The 17274-nt window shown below is 40.8% G+C and overlaps 3 protein-coding genes and 1 long non-coding RNA gene across 5 annotated transcripts in view; 3 read left to right on the plus strand and 1 right to left on the minus strand.

The window, feature by feature from the left end:
* Positions 1 to 11366, plus strand: part of LOC118421754 (mucin-5AC-like) — a 38536-nt gene extending 27170 nt beyond the window's left edge. The window contains exon 35 of the mRNA XM_035829255.1: positions 10960 to 11366. Coding sequence (XP_035685148.1) covers positions 10960 to 11125 — 166 coding nt within the window. The 3' untranslated portion in view covers positions 11126 to 11366. The remainder of the gene's footprint in view (positions 1 to 10959) is intronic.
* Positions 1569 to 9393, plus strand: LOC118421442. Its single transcript, XM_035828731.1, has 5 exons — positions 1569 to 6718; positions 7065 to 7148; positions 7321 to 7413; positions 7640 to 7753; positions 7938 to 9393. Exons 1-5 carry the CDS (start codon positions 3486 to 3488, stop codon positions 8293 to 8295), a joined length of 3882 nt encoding a protein of 1293 aa, XP_035684624.1. The 5' UTR covers positions 1569 to 3485; the 3' UTR covers positions 8296 to 9393.
* LOC118421445 lies at positions 6720 to 10678 on the minus strand. The gene is made up of 4 exons (XR_004831836.1): positions 10548 to 10678; positions 9770 to 9857; positions 7584 to 7734; positions 6720 to 7124 (listed from the first exon to the last, which is right to left on the minus strand). It is a non-coding gene; the product is annotated as an uncharacterized LOC118421445 (long non-coding RNA).
* A 4996-nt stretch (positions 11367 to 16362) lies between the features above and the next one.
* The window catches only part of LOC118421440 (mucin-2-like), a 32514-nt gene continuing 31602 nt past the window's right edge, over positions 16363 to 17274 (plus strand). For both annotated transcript variants that reach the window (XM_035828728.1, XM_035828729.1), the window contains exon 1: positions 16363 to 16406. In XM_035828728.1, the coding sequence (XP_035684621.1) occupies positions 16378 to 16406 (29 nt within the window). In that variant the 5' untranslated portion in view covers positions 16363 to 16377. The remainder of the gene's footprint in view (positions 16407 to 17274) is intronic.

Genomic DNA, 17274 nt, shown 5'->3' on the forward strand with positions numbered 1-17274 from the left:
GCAAGTCATATACAGTATGTGATTTTAAAGAATGACCTTTATTTCCATGTTCTTGTCCACAATTTGGCTAAATGCAGTTGTTATGCAAAACTAGAGTAAAGCCATTATGCTGCCATATATATGACAAAATGCAGATGGTTTTTATTTGGTGCAAGAAGTAACTTTGATTTTTGAAAAAAATATTTTAACCTCCTTGAAAAAACTAACAAACCTGTCCAACTTCACAGGCACGCAGCATCAAAAATTGCATAGCAGCTGGCTATCCTACCCTGAACGACCTTAAATTTGCACAACTGACTGCAAATATGATATTTATCATATCATAATAACAGCATCAAGTTGCTATTCCTTTTTCATTGTGTTGATTGCTAGTTTTGAGATTTTCTGCTAACAGTCTGGAAAAAAATAAATGACCTTCAACACTGAAAATAATTCAAGAGCTCAGAAATTACAATTGTTACAAATGCAAAGCATAACATGACAATCCTTGGCAGACAATTGTCACTGGAATAAAAAGAAATGTAAGCTTGTGAAATATGTCCCTAAATAAGCAGGTGTCTAAAATAACAATGCAAGCTTGTGAATTATGTCCCTAAATAAGCAGGAGGTGTCTAAAACAACAGTAGAACAATAGGTTATAGAAATGCAAATATCCTTCCCAAGCTATGTCTGAGGTTCACATAATCCTCTTGTACACCTGCAAAAAACAAAGCTGACACCCTTCACGTACATTGTCAAAAGAAGAAATTTAATTGGTCAGAAACTGGACAATAAAAGCCGTCTCGACATGTTCTGATCATTACATTTTGTGGAGGAACCCAAGCTGGCTGGCTGATACATGCCTCCTGTCCTGCACGCGCATTTCTCAATTCCTGATCAGACCAAGGAGCTTTCATCCAACCAAGAATCCTGATTGATAATAAGGTAGGTGTTTTTGTTTTATACTGTAATTTACAGCATAGTCAAATAATATGTACCTATGATCTCTTTAATTAATTAATTCATTACATGCAGTTAAGACTTAGAAGAACCTCATAGTTACTATAGCTACATAGGTCGATTTTGTATGAAATGAGTGGAAATTAGGCACATCTGTAAGACACATATCTTGTTGAGACTGAAATACCTCAATTTGTTGTTCAGAATCAGATTTTTATGTGAGACTTAGTTAACTCCAATATTTATCAGTCCTAATAACATATGCTCACATATATGTAAAATTTCAACACATTTCATATAAAACAAGAACTATGCAAGCTATGACACTAAATGGCATTACTTTCTGTCACTACACCTGGAAAACTATGCCCATATAGGCACTTTTTACTTTAAAAAAGAAGTTTCTGTTCTTTTGTATAGGCCAGGCGTAGGTCAGACTGGTTCATAAGACATATACGCTTGTTTCGTACTGTTCTACAACTCCATCAAGACATGGAGGATTTTCATTGCACAACAGTTATACCGGATACCCTAGTAATGTATACCAACAAATGTAACAAGGTTTAGATTCACAGAGAGTGTAATATCTACGCTTGCTAAATTAGAACCAAGGAGGTTCACTGGAACTGGTGGTAGTTTGGGCGAAAACACATCTGTTAAGATTTAGGCCTAGAGGGAAAAACATTTGTGTTTCGGTTACCCGACTGACCCTAGCAAAAACCTAGCTTTTTAGTCGGCTGTTGTAGTAAAAAAACAACTTCTCTGTTTAGTTTGTAAATATACTTATACGTGTACAATATATATCTTATATGTGATTACAATATGATATTGAAAATTTTAGAGCCTGATGAATTTCAGTATCAAATTTCCTTCTAACAATCATTGGCTGAAATATAAAGAAAGAAAGTTACTAAAAATAAGAGAGTCCCTACCTATCAATCCTACTTATTTTCTCAAGACTGTAACCAGAAACACAACATCACAACATCAACAGGTGTGCTTATATCTAGTTTGGTTATATCAGCTACAAAGCTAGACTAAAGATCCTTCTCTAAGGTGGCAATCTAATTTTTGAACAGTATTTGTTTTGTAGGCCTTCCTTTCAAAAATAGGTGAAGTTAACAAAGGGAGTATTGACAATTATGTCTGCATGCATGACAATGTGTCTATCAGGCATAGCCTACCCCAGTGGAAACAAACAACTAATTCATCAATGTTAACCACTATTTTTCTGTCACAGACTGTCACAAAATAATACCTTGTACACACAGTAATTTGGAAAACATGTTTAGAAATTTGAAATGATTTATCTGATGTTAGAGCCTGGTTTCCTACTATGTGTGCAGTATGTACATTTAGCATATGACTGTACTACAATCAACAAACTGACAAGCAAACAATCAAACAATGGGTCCAACAGACACAACACTAACCATGTCCCTGGCTTTATGTAAATCAAGCAGAATTTCTATTACAGAAGTGAGTTCCCTTTGCCGGTCAAGACTTAAACTGTAAAAAATGAATATGCTGTACTACAGAAAATAAATCTGATAATCATAAAGCTTGGTTATATAATGTCCTGTTCTTTCTATTTCTTCATTGATTAAAGGAGAAGATGAAAAATGCAACATCTAAAATCCATTTCCAGTCATACCAAAATTTAGACTCACAAAAAAAAATTATGTGCACGACATATAATCAATGATAAACTACAATTGGAATTTGAATTGACCAAACTATAAACTTCACTAGCCTACTTTGCAGACTTGGAGCATGGCTGGCTTTTATTCTATTTTATGGGGAGGGGGCGATGGTTCAATACACAATTCACTTTGTCTTCTCGCTACCAAACTTTCACGGTCTGAGAAAATTTAACTTGTTCTCTGAACTAAATGTTCACTGTCGCAGCAAGTGCACACAAAAAAAGTCTGTGAATTATTTGTTATCAGTAATGATAAGTTCACGTTACAGTCGTCACCATGAAAACCGTGAACATAACAATACATTGAAAATATCAGGAATTACAGTAGTATCAAAGTTGGTTAAGGTTCCCTTATGCCGGGAAAGAAAGTTTACTGAGGAAGGGAGTTTGTGTGGAAGGGAGTATGTTTAGTTTGCTGTGATTCTAACTACTTTTCCAAATGTTGCCCCATGGTTCCTATAGTTCATTTTAGTTCTACATATCCTCTCACAATCAAGTATGAGTGACCGTTTATGATAACATATACAGTCAAAACTGGCTGGGTTGATTCTGTGTGAAAATCAACAGCTATGAAAACATAAAGCAAGACATATCGACACATTGATTTAGCTTTTCATTTTACTATTATTGTTTAGTAAGACCCCCCCCCCCCATTATGTAGCTATATGACCTGCATCCTTGATTAATTCCAGCCTCATATAAACTATCAAAACACCTCTTGAATACCTTGGTACCAAAGTACTGTTTTTACAATTGTCAAAGAACGATTCAAGTATGAGTTTGCCTTCATTCTCCCAATAGGTTCTACTGAGAGAAATAGTGATGAGAAGAAACTAAACATGTCATGGCGCTGAAGATAACGTGTGGATTCCGCCGCGTTGGTGCCCGCGAAAGCAAACTTCTTGGCTTGACTGAAGAAGAAAAGCAAACCAGAAGGTTTGGTCAAGCTAACTTAGAGGAACAATACAGGACCTACACGGACATTTTTGTAGGAGAAAAAGAGAACGAACTAAACTTCAAAGACTTCTGTGATAGCGTGAAGCACATTGGCAAAGTTCTCAACACCTGGACACAAAATCGTCGTGACGAGAAAGCTAAGTTTCTGGAATACTTCAGTGTTGACAAGTGGCAGAAACTCAGTGCAGCAGCAAAAGCAAAACACGCTGCTGTTGGCCCATGCAAAGAATGTCAGCGGGAACATGGTGCATTCTGGGAACTTTACAACAAACAAATAAAGAGTGCAAATGTCCGCTGTGTATTGAGTCCTATATCGACACCCCTAAATGTATCAAAGTTGGGACAAAATCAGAAGATTGACCAGTCATCAAAGCGGAAGTTGTACCGGGAATTCAAGGCAGATGTCGAAGCGGCACAAAGGCTCAACAACAAAGATGTTGAAGTAGCTTATGCAACAGATGAGTCACTCAGATCCAGAAGAAAAAGGCGGCTTGCTGAGGAATTTGAATCAAAAGATGAAGCTGAACAACGCACCAAAAAAAGGAAGCTGCTGGAAGAGCTGGGACAACGAAAACCCAGAAACAAGCTTGGGAACTTTGAGAACTGGGCAACATTTGATGGGGAACGCCTGAAACAAGAAGTAGACAGCTATGAGGATGGAGAAAATGTTAACTGGACAGAGCTTGCGCGGAAGTACGAGATCAAGACGCCAGACGGGAAAGTGCCCCCCAATGCTGGCCAGCTGCTAAAGCTTTGGCTCAAAAAACAGCACATTGACACAGAGAGATTCAACAAGCTATCATCGGCCGTCATCAGGAGAGCCAGGATCAAACTTAACCGAGGCACAGGTGTGACACTTCCTCGACAACGAACAGAGAGACAAATCAGCAAACAGCTTTGTGTCATGATAAATGATGGAGAAATCCCAATCGGAGAGTTTGTAGTTGCGAGAAAATACAAGAAGTTCTTTCTCAACAGACAAACAAACAAAATAGAGACAAAAGTTGTTACGACAGAAGGGAGGAAACATTCACTGTTAACGATCAGAAAGAAGCTCCTCACAGCACAGCAGCCCTTCCTGAGAGATGCTGCTGACTACAACAGCATGACAGAGGACCAACTGAAGCAAAGACTGGTGGACCTGGGGGAAGATGTGCCATCCGACAAAGCCTCCATGATTGATCGCCTGTCATCAATCGAGAGAACCCGCCATCTAATGTATTGGGAGGATGGAGCCACGTTGGCCAACCGCGGTTATATAGCATACATGGTCGCAACTGTATATGACTCGGCCATCTACTTGACCGACACTGAGTACTATGAAAAGTTCAAAGTGCGCCTGTCGGTACAGTCAAAGGTAGAGCAACCTGAGCTCTATCTCATTGCCCGTAGTGGTTCCTCCGATGCTGAGCAACTCCTCTACACACAGACAAGACGCGATGACCTACCCTCTCTGCAGATACAAGTTCAAGCGCCTGATGGAAGACAGTATAAGGACATCTTGCGTTTTTTCAAGGGTGACAATCCTGCAAGGCAGTTCGAAGTAGGAGAACAGAAAGGGGGTTTTCATCCTTGTCTCTGCCCTATTGACATTAGATGTGTGCATAGGTTCTCAGCATGCTCCCGCACAGACGAGCCTGCACCAACTATCGAAGATCGCCGACAGTTTCTCCTTGAAGGGCCCGTGACATCTCGCAAAGCCTCCTCCATGGAGCCTGAGCCCTTCGGCCAGCTGACAAAGGAGGAGATGAAAGATGAAGTAACGTCTCGAGGTTCAGTGTCATACGCCGAAGCAGAAAACATGTCCAAGAAAGACGTGCAACAAGAGATGAAAGGGATGCTGCACGGTATGAAGCGCGCGCCAACACTTCTCCTACCAGACCTGACACAAACCACAGAACAACTGAACATACAGCAACTGGAAGCTCCTGCCAGCGAGTCCATGCATGACTTGTTCAACCATTCAAAGAACATTCTCAACGAACTACCGGCTCATGTGCCAAAAGAGGTCAAGGAAACCATACAAAGAGTCAAGGACATTATCCTTGGAGGCAAAGAGATAGTGAGGGCATCAGACATGCGGTATGCAATCATTATGCTAAATAAAGAGTTGGAGAAACAACAGAAGGCGAGCAATGAAGTCAAGCAGCTGCTGTACACACTTGCAGAGATGCAGAGACTCTGCTATTTGGCTGCTGACAATCGCAACATGGTCAACATATACCGGATGTCAAACATCATGTTTCACCACCATGTCATGTTGAAAGAAGTCTTTCCGGGAAACCCCAAAGTCTTGACCCACCGAAAGCTCTGGGGAATGTACATCCACTCATTGAGAGACCACACACCCGTCATCTACAGAATTGCTGCAATAAGCTCTCTCATGGCTGAAAACGAAGAGCGCCAATTCGCCAACTTCAAACGTGTCACAAAGTCTTCAGCTTGCTATGGGACCGAGGGCCACGTGATCACAAACTACATGATAAGGAGTCACTGCAGTGAGAAAGTAGGAGCAAGTGAAAACAGAGGCTGTGTTGAAAATAAGATATCTCAAGTGGCGAAACTGCTCCCCCAAGAGAGAACAAAGATCCCTGTGGCACTGCTGAAGAAGTACCCACGAGAGGCCCAGGCATGGTGTGAGCGGGTGTGTGACTTTTTCCATCGGGGGTACGGCATCCACTGGCACGTGGAAGGAGAACACGTCATTCTCCATGATGCCCCCTCACAGGACCCGCCCTTCCATCCAGCTGGCCCAACGATGCGCCACTTCAGGTCCACCTCTATCAAGCAGATGCACAACCTCCTAAGGGACGACTTTCAGCAATGTATTGAAGAAGAGATCCCTATGCCAGTGAGTACGCTTTGGCTATACAATGGCCAAACGCTTGTAAAAAAGGTCAAAACTCCCTTCCTGGACACTGGGCATGACTTCAGTCAACACGTCCCCTACATGAGTGAGACTGTCCAGGAAACAGAGGATGAGGAGGAAAGAGAGGAGATGCCTGTGGAGCAGGATCCTGCCTGTGATGAACCTGAGGAGGAGGAAGAAGTGGTGATCAGGATGGATCCACTGGACCCAGATCCTGAGCTGGACGAGTTCGAAGATGGTGGCAGTGGAACGTGAGTTTCTGCAAAATATTTTTACTTAAGATGCAGTCAAACCTTCTTGATTTACTCAATTATATTGGTCTTCAACTTGCTCACACTAGTTGTAGTACTTTTAGCTTTCATTTCCACTGTCTTGAATTTATGTCTAGACTGAATGCACAAAGTAAGATGAACACAAATATTACTATAAGTTACTTATACTTAATAAGAATTTCAAAATCCACCCAGTTGTTCAGACTCAAAAACTATGTGGTATGACATGTTACTACATGCATATCCCTCACCCAGCTATTAATCCTTCCAGCCATAATGACATAACTATGTTTTCACTAACTACAACTGCATCTGATCCATATAGGGAGCCAGGCATGCAGGCAGCTGCCAGCCATGTACACGTGTGGACTCCAGGCCTGGCACCCTGTAGCAGCAGAGCAGGGAAAAAGTAAGCAACATCTTCAAAAATACTTACAACAAACATTCACATTCAACTGTACCATGTACATTTACTCAAAATGTTTTGCAATAAATTACAATTATCAGTATGAGGTGGTGTTGTATGATTCAATACAATTATTTCATGACATTTAGTAACAAATTAATTCATTTATTCTTAGGGGAGAATCAAATGGTTCGTCCTTCCTGGCTACACCGCCTAGGACACCTGTGCAGGAAGCAGGACCCACAAGAAGCACCATTGACGCACACAGGTAAACCCTGAGATGTCATTTTTCCATGTTCCTTATATCCAAACAAGAGAGTCTCCTCCAACCTCCTATTTCTTTAAAAGGACCATTACTGCAATGCCATCTTATCTTATTAAAAGTATAATAGCCATGAAAACTCAACAGATTATTCTTGCAGAAAAAAACAAACTCACATCAGTTTCAGGCATTAATTCATTGTCCACTTCTTGCTTGTTGTTTATCCTCATAGCAGCAGCACTCAGTCCACTCCAGTCCAGTGCAGCAGTGCTGGGAAGGCTGTGCAGTGGAGAGGTGCATTCACCCCACCAGACACTCCGAGAGTCCCTGTGGGAAGCAGAGAAAGGTTGGCTTTCATGGCTTCCATTTCTAGGACAAAATTAAATTGTTGTCATAAGTCTACATGCACTGCAATCTACAATTGTTTGCATAGAAAATGCTTTTCTGTCAATAACAATCAGATAGGCTAGCCAATACTGGTCATATGTTTACAAAGAAGCTGTTACTAAGCCATATCATTGTTGTTTCAGGAATGAACCAAAGTGGCAAACCAAGCTTGGTAGTGCCCTTGCAGTTGTCATCGAGGATGCCGAAACTATTCAGCGTGTGGACAGTCTCAAGGCAAGGCTGAAGATGGAACCACGCAACAAGTTCATTAAAGCCGAGTATGACAACTGTGTGGCCGTTGTATCAACTAGGCTAAGTAAGACGTTACATGAAGAACGGAAAAACTTCATCACTTGGGAGAAGTCTTTCGTGACTGAAAATGGCCGACTGCCCACAGCTGAAGATGTAAATGAAAGTGCGCAAGCGTCTGCTAGACAAAAGAGGATAAGATACGCTGAGCACCTGTTGAGAAGTTTTGGAGTCAATCTTCACATGATGTGATCCAGTTGATTTTTAATAATAGACCCCTTTAAACCACACAAACTAGTTTTGTCATAGGGGGATGTTACTCACAAACCGTAACGTAAAAGTGTTTGAAAAAGTGTCCCCCAAACCCGGAAGAAGCAGGTGTTTGATAACAATCTCTGCCCTGACAGGCCATTTTTGTGTTGTTTTTTTTTTCTTTTTGCAAGCGGGGAAGTCGAACGGGTTCTATGTTTCCGAACGGGTTGGATGACGTTTATGGTTTGTGAGTAAATTCTCCTCCAATGACAAAACCCATTTGTGTGGGTCAAAGGGGTCTATTATTAGGCATCTACCTTGAAGTTAAACTTTATTTCTGCCAGGCCATTCCTGGCTTCCAGCTGTGTACTCTACCTAAGTAGACTTGAACATCTTTTCAAAGATGTTAGTCAAGTGAAATATAAGCATTGACTTTGTACGATCAACAAGTTGATTCTTTCCAATCTTTATTCAATCAATCCCTGTGGTTTATTGCATTTCAATCGTGTTGTGTAAAACTTTTAACAGGGTGTGACAAGTCCACTAGCCCAATTGTCCCGAGTCAGTGAAAGTGCTGATCGGGCAAGCATATAACCTCGCTTGCTGATTGTGCAAGTATGCTTTTTCCAGGAGTAAGATTTTGATATACTTGTTATTTTTCACAGCCATGGCATCAAGCATTGGTCAACACAGAAAAATAGAGCCAATTGTAAAAGAACTCTATTGCTGGAAGTGAAAATACATTAAGAAATGGTATTCAAATTCAAAGTAAAAAGTTTGTTTGGGCAAATAATGTTTTATATACTTGTCTGACAGGACGTGTGAATTTTAGAAAACTTGTTAAACCCTGTTTGTACAGTCCAGTCATAACATATGACTTTTCTAATTCAGCTTCCAACTAAAAATGTTTCAATCAAGGTTGGTGTATGGATAAAATTTCTTGCTGTGTTGTAATTCTGTGTTTTCTGTTTCTTGGTTCGACATTAAGCTTTCTGCTGACAATTGCATTTTCTTGAAATGTTGTACCATAATGATGTGATGTAATGTATTTCAATTGTCATGGTGTGACCATGTTTGTGAATGATCATGCTTGTTTTGATATGCTCAATGTACTTACAAATATGACGATGATACTTTCAAATGAAATACAGAAATTTCCCTTCTGCTTTTGAAGGACGACAAAGATCCCTTGAATTTTTTATCCATGCCAAGATCTACTAATTATCCCTTGCAAAGTTATCAAAGATATATTCTTTGAATAGATAAAGATTGTGCAGAGAAAAGTGTTGCATTTTGAAACTCTAGCAATGAAATTAGTAATTCACTCCCTTTCCCTTTTTGGAAACAATTACCTAGCCAGAAGCTAGCAAGGTCACACTTTATGACTTGGTTGATAGGGACAGAGGTCAAACAAAATTTTCAAACTTATAATTCTTTCCCTATATAATAATATCAATGCCTAAAGTTGACATACCTTGTCATGAATTGGCAAAGAAAAGAAAGATGATGTTTGTGTGGTCGCAATATTGACACCTAATGAAAGGTGATGTTAACTTTCCCATCTGCAAAGAAACAAAAAATTGTCATTTTGGCATCGCATGTCAACTCACTATAACTTTATAATTACTCTCCAAGCAGAGGTTAGGATCCGGCTGTTTTTTTAACGTTTTTTTAGTCGTTTTTATTGGGCTTTCTATTTTTTTTATATCTTGCTGTGTCAAAACCTAACAGGCTTTTAGGCCGGACACAACAACAAAAATGAAAAAATAGAAAGCCTGATAAAAACGACTAAAAAACGTTAAGAAACAGCTGGAGCCTAACCTCTGCTTGGAGAGTATTATAATAAGGCCGAGGCATGGTGTACGAAAGGATCGAGTAGAATATTATGGGAAAGGGTGGGGAGGGGGGTGATAGAGCCCACAAAGAGTTACCACTTCACTTTACGGCACATGAACACGATTTTGAGGAAAACGGCAATAACCATTCAGTTATTTCTATCCATCTGAAAGTATTTTGCAGGGTTTAACCCTGCATTCTCGCCTTGTTCACACCAGGGAGACTATGAATGGCCAGGTCCTACTGTCCTTTGTTATGTCAACACCATGAGTTCATTGTTAGCAAAGTTGATTGGGTGGCAAAGCTTGGTAATCTCCTGTTTTTGTCCTTCTAATCATTACAAGTATTAAAAACCAATGCTGTAAAATGCAGAGACAATTCCTGGTGACTACTGAAAAGACATAAAACCGACTCACCTCAACTTTGCTTCTAGCTTCTGTGACTTTATCAACTGCCCGCCATCTTTGTTTGGATGGACTGTTCCAAATGGAGACACCCAGTGGGGGACGGCTCACATGGTGTGAAATCAGCGCAAACAAATGCAAATAGCGGGAGGGGCAGATGGGCGGGAAACTTGCAGTCATTATCGCCTCACCTACTGCATAATTGCAACCTTCCACTCGCACCTCAGCTCATTTAAATGTCATTATAATATTAAAATGAGTGCCCTGGTGGGACCTGGAAAGCGTGTCTTAGACGCATTGAGTCTCCGGGATGACATCTTGAAAAGGTGATAGTCACCTGTTATGTCAATCCTTCCACAAACTAATTAGATAAATAAACAAAGCCGTATTCTTAGCATGGCGTATTTGTGTTGTTTGTTTCTAGGTATCACTATGATCATGAGAGCAACTCATATGAGCAGGAGTGTGTGTGCTGCGGCCCGGACATGACGGAAACGATTCCGGTGGAACTTGGCTGCAGCGACGGCACGTGGCAGACCTACTACCACACCTACGTGGTCAGTTGCGACTGTAGCGTGACATGTCATTAAAGAGCAACGGACCGAATGTACCCAAGATGGGGGTGTGCCTGCATTTTGAGCCTGCTTGCTTTTTCAAGAAGCGTTTGCTGGCCTTTGCTGCTTCACTTAGATTTTCCGAACAAAGTCGCCAATTTTCTTCAGAATTTGTTTTGCCAATATCATCAGATAACCTTATCAGTTGTATTCTTATTGTCCTTTGTGTGTGTATGCAAATAAAAGTACAAAATATTAATAAAAATAGTCCTACATGTACTTCTTGACTTCTAATAAGGTCTGCCGAGTTAACTTTTACTCTACGACTCCAAGAGAATCAGTCTTTAATCTTATTAAACAATTAAAATCCCAAACCAGAGTTCCACGAACACATACCTTCGCTAAAAAATAATGCCTTTATTCAAGACTTTAAGGTTTCATTCATGTACCTATTCGAAAAGCGACTGACTGCATGAACGTGTGTTTGCAGCGGTTGGAAGTTCCATTTTATCCATCCCAACTAACCTCGGCTAGTGTTGTCCACAAACAAATATACAAACACACACACATACACAGACGCTACAGTACAGTCGGAAAACGGTAGGGAAACCATGTTGTCCCTGTCCTTGGTGCTGAACATGTCTACACTAACACTGTTGTCTCTGCTCTTAGTGCTAAACATGCCCACACTTACGATGCAAAATCCCTGTCGTTGGTGCTGAAAATCGTTCTCACTAACACCTCTTAAAGGGAACACATCTTTGCTTTCTAAAACAATAGTTATGGTCCATCGAGTAAAGCGGCACCGAGTGCCTAGTATAAGCGCACAAGCTATACTGGATAACTCGCGGAGTCTGATATGTTTGACACTTTCACTAGTTTTTGCCGTGGCACCCACAAAACTTGTTGTACACTTATGAACCAAAAGCGGTCTGTGCGGACTTAGGTTGTGCGTGTGTAGTGTATGTATATTATCTATGCGTGACAGTGCTGCTTCGGTAAGTCATGAGTGCTTTACTACGTAAACAGCTAGTCTGTAGAGCAGGCTTTGGAAGCGTTGTAAATGAATGTCCCTTTACTATCACAATACCGCTGCCCAGTGCTGTATCCAACGTGAAAGATTTTGGTGTTCAAAATGAAATATTCCAGCTCGATGTATGCTCAAATGTTTCCTCTTGTCTTTACAATTACCTTCGAGTATCCAATGATGTGCAATCCTTAAAAAAGTGCAATTATTGATATGTGTCAAACGGACTAGTAGATGGTGGACAAATCTAATGTCTGTCCATGCAAAAGATAAATTGCCTTCACCTTCCCTTATGTGTAGAAGAAACGTGTGTATTTTGGAATTAAAAAGAAACCATTAGGTCGACTCTATAGCCTCACATAAAACGTTCCTTCCAACCACAGACTCCCTGATCTAAAATAAGGTTCTCGAGTAATGCTGACGTCAAAAATCCGGAGACACAGACTGACACACAGAGAGATAGGCAAACACACACACACGTGTACGCATACATACAGACATACACACACACGCGCAACATTCAGCTTTAATTTTCCAATTAAAACAACAAAATATGGTACACGGTCACACAGCAAAAATAACCCTTGGTATATAAATTAGGGCCCATAACGGGTGAGTGCATGACCTGGTATTGACCAGAAATAATTTCCTGGTAAACAAGAGCAAGTACCCACATAAGAGTGGGTCAACATTCAGCTACCTTTATGATGTATAAGCCAGGGCCATAACAAGTGAGAGCATGGCCTGGTATCGGCAAATTGATTTACCTGGATTCAGTTATGAACGATGTCAAAGTTTTGGAATCAACTCATCAATGTTAACACAGTAGTATAGTATGAATGAATGAATGAATGGATTTTATTAACGTGTCATGCGTTAGAACGCCCAGCCCACGTGGACTTATATGACACACACAGTATAAATTATAGTTGAACATAGGATATTGTAACATAGGAGAACGTCAGGAACATAATCAGTAACTATTATACAAATCGGATAACAAGACCAGATATCAAATCATAATCACATAAATCAAAACCATCAAACAAAGGTTTCACGGATCTAAACAGAGCTGAGTTTATACAGAAAATAAGGAAAACAAATTAGTAGACAGGAACATAATTGGTAACCATTATATAAATTGGATAACAGAACAGATATCAAATCATAATCACATAAATCAAAACCATCAAACAAGGGTTTCGCAGAGCTAAACAGAGCAAAGTTTATACAGAAAATAAGGAAAATGCAATAGTACAGTAATAGTTGTACATAAGTGGACAGGTTGTGTATTCATGTGTATAATTGCCTTCTTCTTTTGTTCCAAGCTTTTCGTATGAAGTTAGAAATTTCGGAGACCCCTTCTTCAAACAACCATTTCATTCTGAATTCATCCCTTTCCCAGATGACCTCTGGACATTTGTCAAACATTTTGCAAAAGATACTTTCTCGTAAGTCGTCATAAAAAGGGCAGTAGAAAAGAAAGTGTGCCTCGCTTTCTACCTCACCCAGGCTACACATTGTGCAAATTCTATTTTTCTCAGGTATAGCTTGATACCGCCCGGTTTCAATGTACAATGGTAATATCCCTGCTCGGAACTGCGCACAGAGGGATCTTTGGCTTTTACACAGGTTCATTGTAACATAATGTTCTGTACAGTAAGCATCCTTAAATAATCTATAGGTTCTAAGTTTGGGCTTTAACCATGTCAGAAGCCCAGTCTTCTTGGTACATATCAAACTATTTCTCTTTTATTTGCCTTGTATTAGCCCTTAGGTTGTTTAGGAAAATGTGTTCTTGCTCAACACTACGTAGTATTCTCTGTACATCCCTGCTCCAAGGGCCATGGTTTTGCAAATCCCACATAAAGACTTTTTTGGTAAGTCTGTCATTAGACATATTGATAAGTCTGTTCCACAAGGAGATTACTGCTCCTTTCCCTCTTATTTCGCGGGGCATCCATCCCATGCCTCCTGTTATGGCAAGGACGGGTGCAAATTTGTGTACACCTAAGAAACACCGTATTGCCCTATTCTGGACCACAGAACACGTGTCGTATTTCTTAAATCCCCAGACACCTGCGACATAGTCAAGAATAGGGCAAACACACGACTCGTAGAGTTGTGTATAAGCGTAGTAACCAAGTTCTTTCAGAGCCTTAACTTTACCCAGAATACCGCCTAGGGCTCTTCCAGCAGACTCGGCAAGAACACTCGAGGCTGGGTTAAAAGTCATGTGCTCGTCTAAGTGGAGGCCTAAATACTTGTATGAAGTCACAAGATCAATCTTCATCTCTCCAAAACGTAGTATATATAGTATATTACGAGACAAAGATTCAAAATAACCATCTATGATATCAGGATGAACCACTAACCAACTTTGATATAGCATGAACGCTATTAAAGTCCTGAATTTCATTTGCACATGATTTGGCTCACCAGGATTGTTATAAAATCAAATGGTGAAGGACACAAGTTTAACTTACGCTAACGTCACATTTCCAAACCGGGCCGGGCCGGGCTGTTTGTAGAAACGAGAAATAGAAATAGACTATTCTCTTTACGTCTTGTGTAGTTTAGTATCATACTTTTCGTTCGCGAAATATGGCCGGTCGGGCCCTAGTATGGAAAAGTGAATTAGGCCTAAGTTATCAGAACTCTAGGGCCCTGGCTCATGGACCGCGCAACACGTGGGAACCAAAGGGCCAGCTCCTGACCTAGGCAATTACGCAGATGATGCGATTATTTAATCCGAGATAATCTGTATGTGTTTATGTTACTGTTGTCCATTTGGTCGTGCTTAATTTGTGGCACATAGACATAGGGCAGTTTCCTTGACCTTGCTGTTTCTGTAGTAGGGTATACGTTTTAGGGACAGGTCGCAAGCCATTCCTCTTTATACCCCTGTCACATTTTGCCCTGTCGATTTTGCGACAATCGCCCGAGCCTCGCCTATAATAATAACTTTATTGCACAACAGTTGTACAAGTTACAAAGTATGGCTTTCATGTTTCGGGGACGGTTTCCAGGTGAAAAATACGCGCAACCCTCTATCGATCTTTAATATGGCCGATCTTACGCCCGAAGATCGTGGATAATGTGACAGGGGTATTAACGTGTGCGACGCACTTCCTCGAACACGGGACCCCCATTTCACGTCCCTTCCGAAAGATCCCCAGCCGAGATGCCCTACCCAGGATTGAACCAGGGTTCCCTTTCTCAGGGCAAGGTCATATCTACGTACGTCGTGCGACTGTCGCTTACGACGTACGTAGCCCGCGCACGTACCAGCTAAAATAAATTTTGACCAGGACAGACAACTGTGAGGCTAAAGTCACATTTCCAAACCGGGTCGGGCCGGGCTGTTTGTGGATACAAAAATAAAAATGTATACGTAAAAATACCGTTACACAAACAATGCCAACAACTATTCTATTTACGTCTTGTGTAGTTTGGTGTCTTTTTCATCATACTTTTTGTTCCCGAAAGCCGCCCGGTCGGGCCCCGGTTTGGAAACGTGACGTAGGCCTAAGGCTGTGCATGCATGCTGTCAGTTGATCTACAGGGACGTCCTTAATATAATTTTAGTATCTCTATGTATTCATGTATTCTGTAAATCCTCTTTTGTCGTCCTTGGCATTGCCAGGTTAATGACACCAGAGATCAACCTTTGCTTCCTGCCAGACCCCACGTACACATGTACCAAGGGCGTGAACGCTAGGGCACCAAGTTCAAATTCTCATTTAGAGCTCTTTAACGTGACAAATGATAGAATAATGATTTTCTGTAATTTGCTCTTCCAGCAATAAGTCTACTTTCCTGTGAAGACGCCAGACGAGTTGCTATGCGCGAGAGCACCGCTGCCACCCAGCACGCCTCACAATAATTCTAACAAATTTGCAAAGACAGCCAGGTGAATAGCTGTTAGAGATAGGCTTTAACTTGACTTCAAAAGCAACTAATTAGATTTCCTCATTAATCTTACCACTAATCACGGCAGTAAATAATTGAGTTTTTGGAGACCAGGTACAAAGAGCACAACGTGAAAAGTTGCCCACAGGTTGCTGCCTTGTTCCTTAGCCAAACACGTCGCTAAAAACTAATATATTTTATTGCCCCCCCACTCAACTCGGGATTATAAATCGCGATCAAACTGACGTCAGCTGCGCTCAAGAGAGCAAAGCTATAAAAATTCCTACGCACTTGGCGCACATGTACCGCCGGACAAATCCCAGCTTTGTCACTCCGGCTTTGGACAGCGATGGGTGACGTACGAATGACAGCCAAACTGTAAGTTTAGCATATCCTTTTTCTCGTTAATTCGTATTGATATATATTTGATAATGTCCGTACTTCTTTTTTTAAAAACAACCACGGGCTATGTGTATGTGTGCTATTATGCATTTTTAACATTGACAAACCATAGGCCTTCGCAGGTAAAATGTCGAGAAGTTTATAATTACGGCAAGAACATTGCAGAAGATGATTTTTGAAAGTACTGTAACGAGAATAAATAGATAAACACCTTTTAGAGCATTGTAGTGCATCTTAAACAGCAGTGGCACACGTTTATGGCGTTGTTGTAAGTACTAAAATGGCGGTACCTCTCATGCGTTTTAAAAGCGTGATGTGAAAACACTTTTGTACGAAAAGCGAACTGTTACTACAGTTGGTGCGGTCAACAGACTGCATTGTTTTCCCATAGCTTTGGTTACAGCGCAACGATTTTTTTTATCTGTATAGAGGCATCTTATCCTACAGTCTTGTTTATTTGGGTGTGAATATACACTTTCCCACCGTTCCGCTGTGTTCATCACATGTGTGGACACGGCCTGTCATCTCCAAATAGATAAACATAATCAAGCCAGCTTGACCTCGTTCGGTGTTTCCTTAACGTGTTGACCACAACACCTGTATGGTCACTTTTCGTCATCCCTGAAGACTTAACAGTACGTTACTTGAGATGGTCTTAAGTCAACGTTTGGGGTCAAGTCTTCTTTCGGAACAAATTTACGGCGCGTTCACATTCGACGTAGTTCTCCGTACGATTTTGGTGCTGTGGAATTTCTAAGCTAGTTGTGACAGAACCAACCACTGACAAGGATCTAAGATACGTAACTTTTTCCGTAAATAAGTAGCTGAATTTTCCCAAGAATGC

This window comes from Branchiostoma floridae, chromosome 8 (assembly GCF_000003815.2).
Source record: "Branchiostoma floridae strain S238N-H82 chromosome 8, Bfl_VNyyK, whole genome shotgun sequence".
Classification (NCBI taxonomy): Eukaryota; Metazoa; Chordata; class Leptocardii; order Amphioxiformes; family Branchiostomatidae; genus Branchiostoma; species Branchiostoma floridae.

Coding starts and splice junctions, on each gene's coding strand:
- LOC118421442 (XM_035828731.1), top strand. CDS start 3,486: ATGGCGCTGAAGATAACGTGTGGATTCCGCCGCGTTGGTGCCCGCGAA. Junction 7,149..7,320: donor AGCAGCAGAGCAGGGAAAAA/GTAAGCAACATC, acceptor ATTTATTCTTAG/GGGAGAATCAAATGGTTCGT. Junction 7,754..7,937: donor CCTGTGGGAAGCAGAGAAAG/GTTGGCTTTCAT, acceptor TTGTTGTTTCAG/GAATGAACCAAAGTGGCAAA.